Source organism: Oncorhynchus mykiss, chromosome 7 (genome assembly GCF_013265735.2).
Source record: "Oncorhynchus mykiss isolate Arlee chromosome 7, USDA_OmykA_1.1, whole genome shotgun sequence".
Taxonomy (NCBI): Eukaryota; Metazoa; Chordata; class Actinopteri; order Salmoniformes; family Salmonidae; genus Oncorhynchus; species Oncorhynchus mykiss.
In genome coordinates, this window is record NC_048571.1 from 86,383,140 (window position 1) to 86,397,027 (window position 13,888).

At 45.7% G+C, this 13,888-nt stretch overlaps 1 protein-coding gene across 2 annotated transcripts in view; it reads left to right on the plus strand.

Moving 5' to 3' along the window:
- Positions 1-13,888, plus strand: part of slc6a11b (solute carrier family 6 member 11b) — a 61,305-nt gene that overhangs the window by 38,415 nt on the left and 9,002 nt on the right. For both annotated transcript variants that reach the window (XM_036984279.1, XM_036984278.1), the window contains exons 8-9: positions 8,650-8,753; positions 12,752-12,876. In XM_036984279.1, the coding sequence (XP_036840174.1) occupies positions 8,650-8,753; positions 12,752-12,876 (229 nt within the window). The remainder of the gene's footprint in view (positions 1-8,649; positions 8,754-12,751; positions 12,877-13,888) is intronic.

Consider the following 13,888-nt stretch of genomic DNA (forward strand, 5'->3'; position numbering starts at 1 on the left):
GTAGAGGTGTAGTGGTGGGGTGTTGACTATAGTTGACTATAGGAGGTAGAGGTGTAGTGGTGGGGTGCTGACTATAGGAGGTAGAGGTGTAGTGGTGGGGTGCTGACTATAGGAGGTAGAGGTGTAGTGGTGGGGTGTTGACTATAGGAGGTAGAGGTGTAGTGGTGGGGTGTTGACTATAGGAGGTAGAGGTGTAGTTGTGGGGTGTTGACTATAGGAGGTAGAGGTGTAGTGGTGGGGTGTTGACTATAGGAGGTAGAGGTGTAGTGGTGGGGTGTTGACTATAGTTGACTATAGGAGGTAGAGGTGTAGTGGTGGGGTGCTGACTATAGGAGGTAGAGGTGTAGTGGTGGGGTGCTGACTATAGGAGGTAGAGGTGTAGTGGTGGGGTGCTGACTATAGGAGGTAGAGGTGTAGTGGTGGGGTGTTGACTATAGTTGACTATAGGAGGTAGAGGTGTAGTGGTGGGGTGTTGACTATAGGAGGTAGAGGTGTAGTGGTGGGGTGCTGACTATAGGAGGTAGAGGTGTAGTGGTGGGGTGTTGACTATAGTTGACTATAGGGGGTAGAGGTGTAGTGGTGGGGTGCTGACTATAGGAGGTAGAGGTGTAGTGGTGGGGTGCTGACTATAGGAGGTAGAGGTGTAGTGGTGGGGTGCTGACTATAGGAGGTAGAGGTGTAGTGGTGGGGTGCTGACTATAGGAGGTAGAGGTGTAGTGGTGGGGTGTTGACTATAGTTGACTATAGGAGGTAGAGGTGTAGTGGTGGGGTGCTGACTATAGGAGGTAGAGGTGTAGTGGTGGGGTGCTGACTATAGGAGGTAGAGGTGTAGTGGTGGGGTGCTGACTATAGGAGGTAGAGGTGTAGTGGTGGGGTGTTGACTATAGTTGACTATAGGAGGTAGAGGTGTAGTGGTGGGGTGCTGACTATAGGAGGTAGAGGTGTAGTGGTGGGGTGCTGACTATAGGAGGTAGAGGTGTAGTGGTGGGGTGCTGACTATAGGAGGTAGAGGTGTAGTGGTGGGGTGTTGACTATAGGAGGTAGAGGTGTAGTGGTGGGGTGCTGACTATAGGAGGTAGAGGTGTAGTGGTGGGGTGTTGACTATAGGAGGTAGAGGTGTAGTGGTGGGGTGCTGACTATAGGGGGTAGAGGTGTAGTGGTGGGGTGTTGACTATAGTTGACTATAGGAGGTAGAGGTGTAGTGGTGGGGTGCTGACTATAGGAGGTAGAGGTGTAGTGGTGGGGTGCTGACTATAGGAGGTAGAGGTGTAGTGGTGGGGTGTTGACTATAGGAGGTAGAGGTGTAGTGGTGGGGTGTTGACTATAGGAGGTAGAGGTGTAGTGGTGGGGTGTTGACTATAGTTGACTATAGGAGGTAGAGGTGTAGTGGTGGGGTGTTGACTATAGGAGGTAGAGGTGTAGTGGTGGGGTGCTGACTATAGGAGGTAGAGGTGTAGTGGTGGGGTGTTGACTATAGTTGACTATAGGAGGTAGAGGTGTAGTGGTGGGGTGTTGACTATAGGAGGTAGAGGTGTAGTGGTGGGGTGTTGACTATAGTTGACTATAGGGGGTAGAGGTGTAGTGGTGGGGTGCTGACTATAGGAGGTAGAGGTGTAGTGGTGGGGTGCTGACTATAGGAGGTAGAGGTGTAGTGGTGGGGTGTTGACTATAGGAGGTAGAGGTGTAGTGGTGGGGTGCTGACTATAGGAGGTCATCTTCATATTAGCGTACTGGGTTGAACTGACACACTCTATTTCTCGACTGCGTAACACTGCACACCAATGCACTGAAAGCACAACAAGCTCTGAAGATTGAGTCAGAGAGAGAGAGAGAAAGAGGAGTGGTCTGAAGATTGAGTCAGAGAGAGAGAGAGAAAGAGGAGTGGTCTGAAGATTGAGTCAGAGAGAGAGAGAGAAAGAGGAGTGGTCTGAAGATTGAGTCAGAGAGAGAGAGAGAAAGAGGAGTGGTCTGAAGATTGAGTCAGAGAGAGAGAGAGAAAGAGGAGTGGTCTGAAGATTGAGTCAGAGAGAGAGAGAGAAAGAGGAGTGGTCTGAAGATTGAGTCAGAGAGAGAGAGAGAAAGAGGTGTGGTCTGAAGATTGAGTCAGAGAGAGAGAGAGAAAGAGGAGTGGTCTGAAGATTGAGTCAGAGAGAGAGAGAGAAAGAGGAGTGGTCTGAAGATTGAGTCAGAGAGAGAGAGAGAAAGAGGAGTGGTCTGAAGATTGAGTCAGAGAGAGAGAGAGAAAGAGGTGTGGTCTGAAGATTGAGTCAGAGAGAGAAAGAGGAGTGGTCTGAAGATTGAGTCAGAGAGAGAGAGAGAGAGAGAGAGAAAAGACAGAGATGAAGGGTATTGAAGTGGGCTGAAGATGACTGGTACAGAGGAATGGCTCCTCCTGAAGTACCAGCAGCTCTTATAGTGTAGCCTATAGCACCTCTAACATATGAACCCTGGTACAGTAATATCCTATAGCACCTCTAACATATGAACTCTGGTACAGTAATATCCTATAGCACCTCTAACATAGGAACCCTGGTATAGTAATATCCTATAGCACCTCTAACATATGAACCCTGGTACAGTAATATCCTATAGCACCTCTAACATATGAACCCTGGTACAGTAATATCCTATAGCACCTCTAACATATGAACTCTGGTACAGTAATATCCTATAGCACCTCTAACATATGAACCCTGGTACAGTAATATCCTATAGCACCTCTAACATATGAACCCTGTTACGGACAGTACAACTAGCGTGCAGAACTAGGTAATACTAGGTACTAGGTAATACTAGGTAATACTAGGTAATACTAGGTACTAGGTAATACTAGGTAATACTAGGTAATACTAGGTAATACTAGGTAATACTAGGTAATACTAGGTACTAGGTAATACTAGGTAATACTAGGTACTAGGTAATACTAGGTAATACTAGGTACTAGGTAATACTAGGTAATACTAGGTACTAGGTAATACTAGGTAATACTAGGTAATACGGAATACTAGGTACTAGGTAATACTAGGTAATACTAGGTACTAGGTAATACTAGGTAATACTAGGTACTAGGTAATACTAGGTACTAGGTAATACTAGGTAATAGCAGTTTTTGTACAGTAAGCCAACGAGGCAGAGAGATGAGTAATGCGTTTAATGTTTGAGGCGTCATGACATCACTGGACAGAACAGAGCTCAAGACAGCAGGACAGCTGGGGTTGCCAGGCAACTGCTTTTTTTCCCCCCTGCGAACGCCAGGATTGTCTGTTTATTATTATGGGGTGTTGTTCAGCTGTGAGGATGAGGAGGCTATGACACGGTGTTAGGGTACTAATAATGGGTGACACATTTGTCCGGGTTACATCTGATGAACACGATGCCTCTGGGTTATTAATGATACACAATCTGAGTGTTAGAATCTAGGCTGGCAAGAAATATGTCTCCACTAGGTAAGTACTGGGTCGCATGGCTTTGTTACTTACATGTTTATAGTACATGTGTCGTGCTGACTAGATTAACGTGTGGCACTGTGGAAACTCTAGTCCTTATCAGGCCTGTGTGCATCCATCAGTGTACACAGTCATCCAGCCAGTCAGTCAGTCAGCCAGTCAGCCAGTCAGCCAGTCAGTCAGCCAGTCAGCCAGTCAGTCAGCCAGTCAGCCAGTCAGTCAGTCAGCCAGTCAGTCAGCCAGTCAGTCAGCCAGCCAGTCAGCCAGTCATTCAGTCAGTCAGTCAGTCAGTCAGCTAGTCAGTCAGTCAGCTAGTCAGTCAGTCAGCCAGTCAGTCAGTCAGCCAGTCAGCTAGTCAGTCAGCCAACCAGCCAGTCAGTCAGCCAACCAGTCAGTCAGCTTGTCAGCCAACCAACCAGTCAGCCAGTCAGCCAACCAGCCAGTCAGTTGACTGACTAGTCGGCTAGTCAGTCAGCCAACCAGCCAGTCAGCCAACCAGCCAGTCAGTCAGCCAGTCATCCAGTCAGTCAGTCAGTCAGCCAACCAGCCAGCCAGTCAGTCAGTCAGCCAACCAGCCAGTCAGCTTGTCAGTCAACCAACCAGCTAGTCAGTCAGCCAATCAGTCAGCCAGTCAGCTAGTCAGTCAACCAACCAGCTAGTCAGCCAGCAAGTCAGCTAGTCAGTCAGACAGCTTGCCAGCTAGTCAGTCAGCCAGCCAGCCAGCCAGCCAGCCAACTAGTCAGTTAGTCAGCCAACCAGCCAGTCAGTCAGCCAGCCAGCCAGCCAGCCAGCTAGTCAGTCAGTCCTTTACTACACTGGGCTGCTCTCTGCTCTCCATATTGATTGCAGCCTGTCTTTGGTGAACCTCGGGGATAGCGTCTGGATCAAATCCTGCTGCTTGTCCTAGTCTTTACAGCTGCCATTGACTGCCAATACTCTGTTTATCATGCATGAGATGTGGATACTAGTAGTAGACTCCTCTGTGCTGATTAATGAGGAAGAGGGGATGTGTGAGAGTAAAGGAGAGCCAGAGAAGAAAGAAAAGAGAGAGAGGAAGAAAAAGACAGAGCAGGAGAGAGAGAAGAGAGAGAGAAGAAAAGAGAGAGAGAAGAAAAGAGAGAGAGAAGAAAAGAGAGAGAAAAGAAAAAGAGAGAGAAGAGAGAGAGAAGAGAGAGAGAAGAAAGTGCGAGAGGGGGAGAAAAAGACTGTAGGAAAAGAGAAAGCACGAGAACATTAATGAAAGCTGGAGGGATAGAGAGAAATAGATGGATGGCAAATTAAATATATATATAGAGGGAGAGCGAGATAGAAGGACAGAAAGCCAAGTTGAGAGAGAGAGAGAGAGAGAGAGAGAGAGAGAAAGGGGCCGTTGCTTCTGACACATTGTTTAATTCGATTTTAACAGGGACAATACAGGGTTTGTTCTCGCTCTCTGAGGACGGTTGTGTGCCCCTCTCCCTCTCCCTCTCCCCATACTTCACCTCTCCGTTTCTCTCCACCTTCACCTCTCTTTCTATCTCTCCCCCTCCACCTCTCCTTCTATCTCTTCCCCTCCACCTCTCCCTCTCCTTCTCTCTTCCCCTCCACCTCTCCCTCTCCTTCTCTCTCCCCCTCCACCTCTCATTCTCTCTCTCCACCTCTTCCTCTCCCTCTCCCCCTTCACCTCTCCCTCTCCTTCTATCTCTCCCCCTCCACCTCTCCTTCAATCTCTCCACATCCTCCTCTCCCTCTTCACCTCACCCTCTCCCTCTCCCCCTTCACCTCTCCCTCTCCCTCTCCTTCTCTCCCTCTCCCTCTCCCCATACTTCACATCTCCCTCTCCTTCTATCCCTCTCCCCCTCTCCCTCTCCTTCTATCTCTCCCCTTTCATTCTGATGAGTTCTGATGATTCACTTCTGCTCTCAGAATAATCTGGGATCTTACTGGAACGTCTTCCACAGCAAAGTGTTGTGTGGTGTGGAAAACAAAGATGTTTTACGGAAGACAGATAGAGATTCCAGTCAGTGTCTCTCTGCTTGGTCGGACCATGAGGCTACATCCTACCTTGCGTCCCAACATCACTGAACACCAAACTCTGAAACACTGGCCCTCCATCCATCCAGACTCCAAATTTCAGAATCAGGCAACACATCAAAAAGTATTTCCCTGGACCGGAGCCCTCCTTCAGCCCTCTGAGATGTGGCATGAGCTGGAGCCATGTCAACTCATCAACAGTAGTTTGTGTGTGTGTGTGTGTGTCCATCCGTGTGTTCGCCTCCGTGTGTGTCTCTCCGTGTGTGTCTCTGTGTGTGTCTCTGTGTGTGTCTCTCCGTGTGTGTCTCTGTGTGTGTCTCTGTGTGTGTTTCTCCGTGTGTGTCTCTGTGTGTGTCTCTGTGTGTGCCTCCGTGTGTGTCTCTCCGTGTGTGTCTCTGTGTGTGTCTCTGTGTGTGTCTCTGTGTGTGCCTCCGTGTTTGTCTCTCCGTGTGTGTCTCTGTGTGTGTTTCTCCGTGTGTGTCTCTGTGTGTGTTTCTCCGTGTGTGTCTCTCCGTGTGTGTCTCTGTGTGTGTCTCTGTGTGTGTCTCTGTGTGTGTCTCTGTGTGTGCCTCCGTGTGTGTCTCTCCGTGTGTGTCTCTGTGTGTGTTTCTCCGTGTGTGTCTCTCTGTTTGTGTCTCTGTGTGTGTTTCTGTGTGTGTCTCTCCGTGAGTGTCTCTCCGTGTGTTTGTGTGTACGAACTGAAAGGACATTAATGAACATCAGAACCATAGAAAGAATGTTATTGGATGGAGGTAGAGATCTGTGTCTGAGAGGTCAGCTAGGTTTCCGTGGAGACAGGGTGCAGGGAGCTAAAACTGTATGGCTGAATGGTGATGTTATAGCCAGTTTACACCCCCTTAATGGCACCCTATTCCCTAAATAGTGCACTACTTTTGACCAGGGCCTATAGGGTAGTAGTGCGCTATAATAGAGACTCGTTTGGGACGCAGGTTAGCATGAATCCATTGTGCCTCTCTAGGTTCTGCTCTGTTTGTTCTCTTGGTTTGCACACTCGCTGACACTGTCTCTGTCTAGCTTCATAATCCGCTTTATGTCTGTCTTTTGGATATTTGAAGCTGTAAATATTGATGATAGGAGGGTGCTCTCAGGGTGCTCTCGGGGTGCTCTCGAGGTGCTCTCGGGGTGCTCTCGGGGTGCTCTCGGGGTGCTTTCGAGGTGCTCTCAGGGAAATTGTCTCTGAATCTCAAACCAAAAACCCCTCACCCCATTGTCCTAGGCACATCTCCCCTAGGGACTTAAGGAGATATGAGAGGATCGGGTACATGTAGGTATGAGCTAAAATAGGGATAATTCCACGTGGCTTATCAGAGGGCAAGACGGATACCCTAACATCTATTTAACCCTCTGAGATCAAGGGCTAAGGGTTGACTTCAGTCTCACCTCTGATATTCAGTCTCACCTCTGATATTCAGTCTTCTACCTCTGATATTCAGTCTCACCTCTGATATTCAGTCTCACCTCTGATATTCAGTCTTCTACCTCTGATATTCAGTCTCACCTCTGATATTCAGTCTCACCTCTGATATTCAGTCTTCTACCTCTGATATTCAGTCTTCCACCTCTGATATTCAGTCTTCTACCTCTGATATTCAGTCTCACCTCTGATATTCAGTCTTCTACCTCTGATATTCAGTCTTCTACCTCTGATATTCAGTCTTCTACCTCTGATATTCAGTCTTCCACCTCTGATATTCAGTCTTCTACCTCTGATATTCAGTCTTCTACCTCTGATATTCAGTCTTCTACCTCTGATATTCAGTCTTCTACCTCTGATATTCAGTCTTCCACCTCTGATATTCAGTCTTCTACCTCTGATATTCAGTCTCACCTCTGATATTCAGTCTTCTACCTCTGATATTCAGTCTTCTACCTCTGATATTCAGTCTTCTGAATTTAGTTTGGAATATGAGTGTAAATGAAGCCCAGAGGCAGTTTTAACGTCTAATCTACTTGGAGGATGTTGATCTATGATTTGTGTGTTTTGTTCTCTCCCTGGGAGAGTCTTGAAACACTAGATGGTTTGTCTAACTACAGTCATTTGGAACATCGTTTATTTTCTATGACAGTTACAATGAGATGCATGAACTGGTATAGTGTCGTCAAGGGTCAAGGGTCTAGGGTTCATGCATGCACCGTAAAAAAAAAGGTTGCTTATTAAATAAAACTACATTAAAAAAATAATTCATCTGAATACAAACATGATTCTGATCCTGTTGTCTGTCTTCCTTTGTGTGATGGTGTGTGTGTGTGATGGTGTGGGTGTGTGATGGTGTGGGTGTGTGATGGTGTGTGTGTGTGATGGTGTGTGTGTGATGGTGTGTGTGTGATGGTGTGTGTGTGATGGTTTGTGTGATGGTGTGTGTGTGATGGTGTGTGTGTGATGGTGTGTGTGTGATGGTTTGTGTGATGGTGTGTGTGTGATGGTGTGTGTGATGGTTTGTGTGATGGTGTGTGTGTGATGGTGTGTGTGTGATGGTGTGTGTGTGATGGTGTGTGTGTGTGATGGTGTGTGTGTGATGGTGTGTGTGTGATGGTTTGTGTGATGGTGTGTGTGTGATGGTGTGTGTGTGATGGTGTGTGTGATGGTGTGTGTGTAATGGTGTGTGTGATGGTGTGTGTGATGGTGTGTGTGTGTGATGGTGTGTGTGATGGTGTGTGTGTGTGATGGTGTGTGTGTGATGGAGTGTGTGATGGTGTGTGTGTGATGGTGTGTGTGTGATGGTTTGTGTGATGGTGTGTGTGATGGTGTGTGTGATGGTGTGTGTGTGATGGTGTGTGTGTGTGATGGTGTGTGTGTGATGGTGTGTGTGATGGTGTGTGTGTGATGGTTTGTGTGATGGTGTGTGTGATGGTGTGTGTGTGTGATGGTGTGTGTGTGATGGTGTGTGTGATGGTGTGTGTGTGATGGTGTGTGTGATGGTGTGTGTGTGTGATGGTGTGTGTGTGATGGTGTGTATGTGATGGTTTGTGTGATGGTGTGTGTGTGATGGTGTGTGTGTGATGGTTTGTGTGATGGTGTGTGTGATGGTGTGTGCATGTGATGGTTTGTGTGATGGTGTGTGTGTGTGATGGTGTGTGTGTGATGGTTTGTGTGATGGTGTGTGTGATGGTGTGTGTGTGATGGTTTGTGTGATGGTGTGTGTGATGGTGTGTGTCTTGTGTCCCTCAGGTGTGGGTGGATGCTGGGACTCAGATCTTCTTCTCCTATGCCATCTGTTTGGGGTGTCTGACGGCCCTGGGGAGCTACAACAGCTACGACAACAACTGTTACAGGTTAGACTGACACACAGACAATACTACCGGTTAGACTGACAATACTACTGGTTAGACTGACAATACTACTGGTTAGACTGACAATACTACTGGTTAGGCTGACAATACTACTGGTTAGACTGGCAATACTACCGGTTAGACTGACAATACTACTGGTTAGACTGACAATACTACTGGTTAGACTGACAATACTGCTGGTTAGACTGACACACAGACAATACTACCGGTTAGACTGACAATATTACTGGTTAGACTGACAATACTACTGGTTAGACTGACACATAGACAATACTAAAGGTTAGACTGACAATACTACAGGTTAGACTGACACACAGACAATACTACCAGTTAGACTGACAATACTACCGGTTGGACTGACAATACTACAGGTTAGACTGACACACAGACAATACTACTGGTTAGACTGACACACTGACAATACTACCGGTTAGACTGACACACAGACAATACTACTGGTTAGACTGACACACTGACAGTACTACCGGTTAGACTGACACACAGACAATACTGCCGGTAAGACTGACACACAGATAATACTACTGGTTAGACTGACACACAGAAAATACTACTGGTTAGACTGACACACAGAAAATACTACCGGTTAGACTGACACACAGACAATACTACCAGTTAGACTGACACACAGACAATACTACCGGTTAGACTGACACACAGACAATACTACCGGTTAGACTGACACACAGACAATACTACCGGTTAGACTGACACACAGACAATACTACCGGTTAGACTGACACACAGACAATACTGCTGGTTAGACTGACAATACTACCGGTTAGACTGACACACAGAAAATACTACCGGTTAGACTGACACACAGACAATACTACCGGTTAGACTGACACACAGACAATACTGCTGGTTAGACTGACAATACTACTGGTTAGACTGACAATACTACTGTTTAGACTGACAATACTACTGGTTAGACTGACAATACTACTGTTTAGACTGACAATACTACCTGTTAGACTGACAATACTACTGGTTAGACTGACAATACTGCTGGTTAGACTGACACACAGACAATACTACAGGTCAGACTGACACACAGACAATACTACCGGTTAGACTGACAATATTACTGGTTAGACTGACAATACTACTGGTTAGACTGACACATAGACAATACTAAAGGTTAGACTGACAATACTACAGGTTAGACTGATACACAGACAATACTACCGGTTAGACTGACAATACTACCGGTTGGACTGACAATACTACAGGGTAGACTGACACACAGACAATACTACCGGTAAGACTGACAATACTACCGGTTAGACTGACACACAGACAATACTACTGGTTAGACTGACACACTGACAATACTACCGGTTAGACTGACACACAGACAATACTGACGGTAAGACTGACACACAGACAATGCTACTGGTTAGACTGACACACAGAAAATACTACCGGTTAGACTGACACACAGACAATACTACCGGTTAGACTGACACACAGACAATACTGCTGGTTAGACTGACAATACTAACGGTAAGACTGACAATACTACCGGTTAGACTGACACACAGAAAGTACTACCGGTTAGACTGACACACAGACAATACTACCGGTTAGACTGACACACAGACAATACTGCTGGTTAGACTGACAATACTACTAGTTAGACTGACACACAGACAATACTACTGGTTAGACTGACACACAGAAAATACTACCGGTTAGACTGACACACAGACAATACTACTGGTTAGACTGACAATACTACTGGTTAGACTGACACACAGACAATACTACCGGTAATACTGACAATACTACCGGTAAGACTGACATATAGACAATACTACTGGTTAGACTGACACACAGACAATAATACTGGTTTGACTGACACACAGACAATAATACTGGTTTGACTGACACACAGACAATACTACTGGTTTGACTGACACACAGACAATACTACTGGTTAGACTGACACACAGACAATACTACCGGTTAGACTGACACACAGACAATACTACTGGTTAGACTGACACACAGACAATACTACTGGTTAGACTGACACACAGACAATACTACTGGTTAGACTGACAATACTACCGGTAAGACTGACAATACTACTGGTTAGACTGACACACAGACAATACTACTGGTTAGACTGACACAGAGACAATACTACAGGTTAGACTTACACACAGACAACACTACTGGTTAGACTGACAACTGACTGACAATACTACAGGTTAGTCTGACACGCAGACAATACTACCGGTAAGACTGACAATATTACTGGTAAGACTGACACACAGACAATACTACTGGTTAGACTGACACACAGACAATACTACAGGTTAGACTTACACACAGACAATACTACTGGTAAGACTGACAATACTACAGGTTAGACTTACACACAGACAATACTACTGGTTAGACTGACACACATACAATACTACAGGTTAGACTTACACACAGACAATACTACTGGTAAGACTGACAATACTACAGGTTAGATTTACACACAGACAATACTACTGGTAAGACTGACAATACTACCGGTAAGACTGACAATACTACCAGTTAGTATACTACTGGTTAGACTGACACACAGACAATACTACCGGTTAGACTGACAATACTACCGGTAAGACTGACAATACTACCAGTTAGTATACTACTGGTTAGACTGACACACATACAGTACTACCGGTAAGACTGACAATACTACTGGTTAGACTAACCCAATTATGGGGTATTGTGTGTAGGTCAGTGACACAAAATATGTTCCAGGGACTGCATTAGTAAATGTGTGTTCCAGGGACTGCATTAGTAAATGTGTGTTCCAGGGACTGCATTAGTAAATGTGTGTTCCAGGGACTGCATTAGTAAATATGTTTTCCAGGGACTGCATTAGTAAATGTGTTTCCAGGGACTGCATTAGTAAATGTGTTTTCTAGGGACTGCATTAGTAAATGTGTTTTCCAGGGACTGCATTAGTAAATGTGTGTTCCAGGGACTGCATTAGTAAATGTGTGTTCTAGGGACTGCATTAGTAAATGTGTTTTCCAGGGACTGCATTAGTAAATGTGTGTTCCAGGGACTGCATTAGTAAATGTGTTTTCTAGGGACTGCATTAGTAAATGTGTTTTCTAGGGACTGCATTAGTAAATGTGTGTTCTAGGGACTGCATTAGTAAATGTGTTTTCTAGGGACTGCATTAGTAAATGTGTTTTCCAGGGACTGCATTAGTAAATGTGTGTTCCAGGGACTGCATTAGTAAATGTGTGTTCCAGGGACTGCATTAGTAAATGTGTTTTCCAGGGACTGCATTAGTAAATGTGTTTTCCAGGGACTGCATTAGTAAATGTGTTTTCTAGGGACTGCATTAGTAAATGTGTGTTCCAGGGACTGCATTAGTAAATGGGGGGACAGGTTCATGGTGTTCTCTCTTAATTTGGCCAGTTTTGTGCCAGAAAAATAAATAATCCTTCAGCAACAGGATTTGAACCCCTTCACACTGTTCTGCCAAGTTAATGTTGCTTGATCGGTAATTAAACTATTAGCTGGTCAATATTTTACCTTTATTTAACCAGGCAAGTCAGTTAAGAACAAATTCTTATTTTCAATGACGGCCTAAGAACAGTGGGTTAACTGCCTGTTCAGGGGCAGAACGACAGATTTGTACCTTGTCAGCTTGGGGATTTGAACTTGCAACCTTCCGGTTACTAGTCCAACAGCTCTAACCACTAGGCTACCCTGCTGGACCAACAGTAGGGCTACATGAAAAATACAATACTGTAATTATAACTATGTGTTAGTGCAGGTTTTAAATGTATTTATGTGAATCCTGTGGTTCAGGAAAACAACAGAGTTATCAGATTAAGATTCTGTCTGTCTGTCTGTCTGTCTGTCTGTCTGTCTGTCTGTCTGTCTGTCTGTCTGTCTGTCTCTGTCTGTCTCTGTCTGTCTGTCTGTCTGTTCCACAGGGACTGCATCATGCTGTGCTGTCTGAATAGTGGGACCAGCTTCGTGGCGGGCTTCGCCATCTTCTCTGTGCTTGGCTTCATGGCCCTAGAACAGGGTGTGCCCATCGAGGCCGTGGCAGAGTCTGGTAAAAAAAGATCATCTTGTTCTCTTTAGCACCAGACAATGTCAAATAAAGGATAAGTGGCTGTTGCCGAAAAAGCGTCCATCTTGAGAAATAAAAACTTCTTAAGACTGTTTCCAATGAGTGCAGGTTTTTCCATTTCTCTCCAACCCTGCACTCAGAGGTCTTTGTGAAAGGACTGTTGAGCTGCATGCCATGCCAGAGTCACTTCCTGATTGGATTTTTCTCAGGCTTTCGCCTGCAATATCAGTTCTGTTATACTCACAGACAATATTACGTTATTTTTCCAAAAATGAAAATAGTGCCCCCTAGATTCAAGAGGTTAAAGGACTGTTGAGCTGCATGCCAGTTCGTGGTTCTACTGACAAACCCAGCCTTCTGTATGACTGGAACTGATGGAGGAGGATGATGATGATGTAACTGCCTTCCTCTCAGAAGCTCTTAGAGTAGTAGATCCACCGCTGTGCTATGTCTTATTCAAGTCCAACATCAATGATTCAGCTGTGTGGAGAGAGGCAGAGGCAGAGGCAGAGGCAGAGGCAGGCAGTGTTATGAAGTGGGGCAGATGGGAGGAGTTTGGTAGGAGATGGGATGAGTTTGGCAGGAGATGGGAGGAGTTTGGCAGGCAATGTGAGGACGTGGGAGGACTTTGGCAGGAGATGGGAAATGGGAGGAGTTTGTCAGATGGGAGGAGTTTGACAGGAGATGGGAGGAGTTTGGCAGGGCTTTTGCAGGAGAAGGGAGGAGTTTTGTAGGTCTTTTGCAGGAGATGGGAGGAGTTTGGCAGGAAATGGGAGGAGTTTGGCAGGTCTTTTGCAGGAGATGGGAGGAGTTTGGCAGGAGATGGGAGGAAGTGAAAGGACAGACCAGTTGGCTCACAGAGGACTGTTTGTCTGCAGATTTGTGATTATTTGTATTTAAATAGCAAATTGCTGACATGTGTAATATGTTCTTCTGAATCTCATGTTCTTGATCACATTGAGTGCCATGTAGACACATTCAGCAGTATCTATCA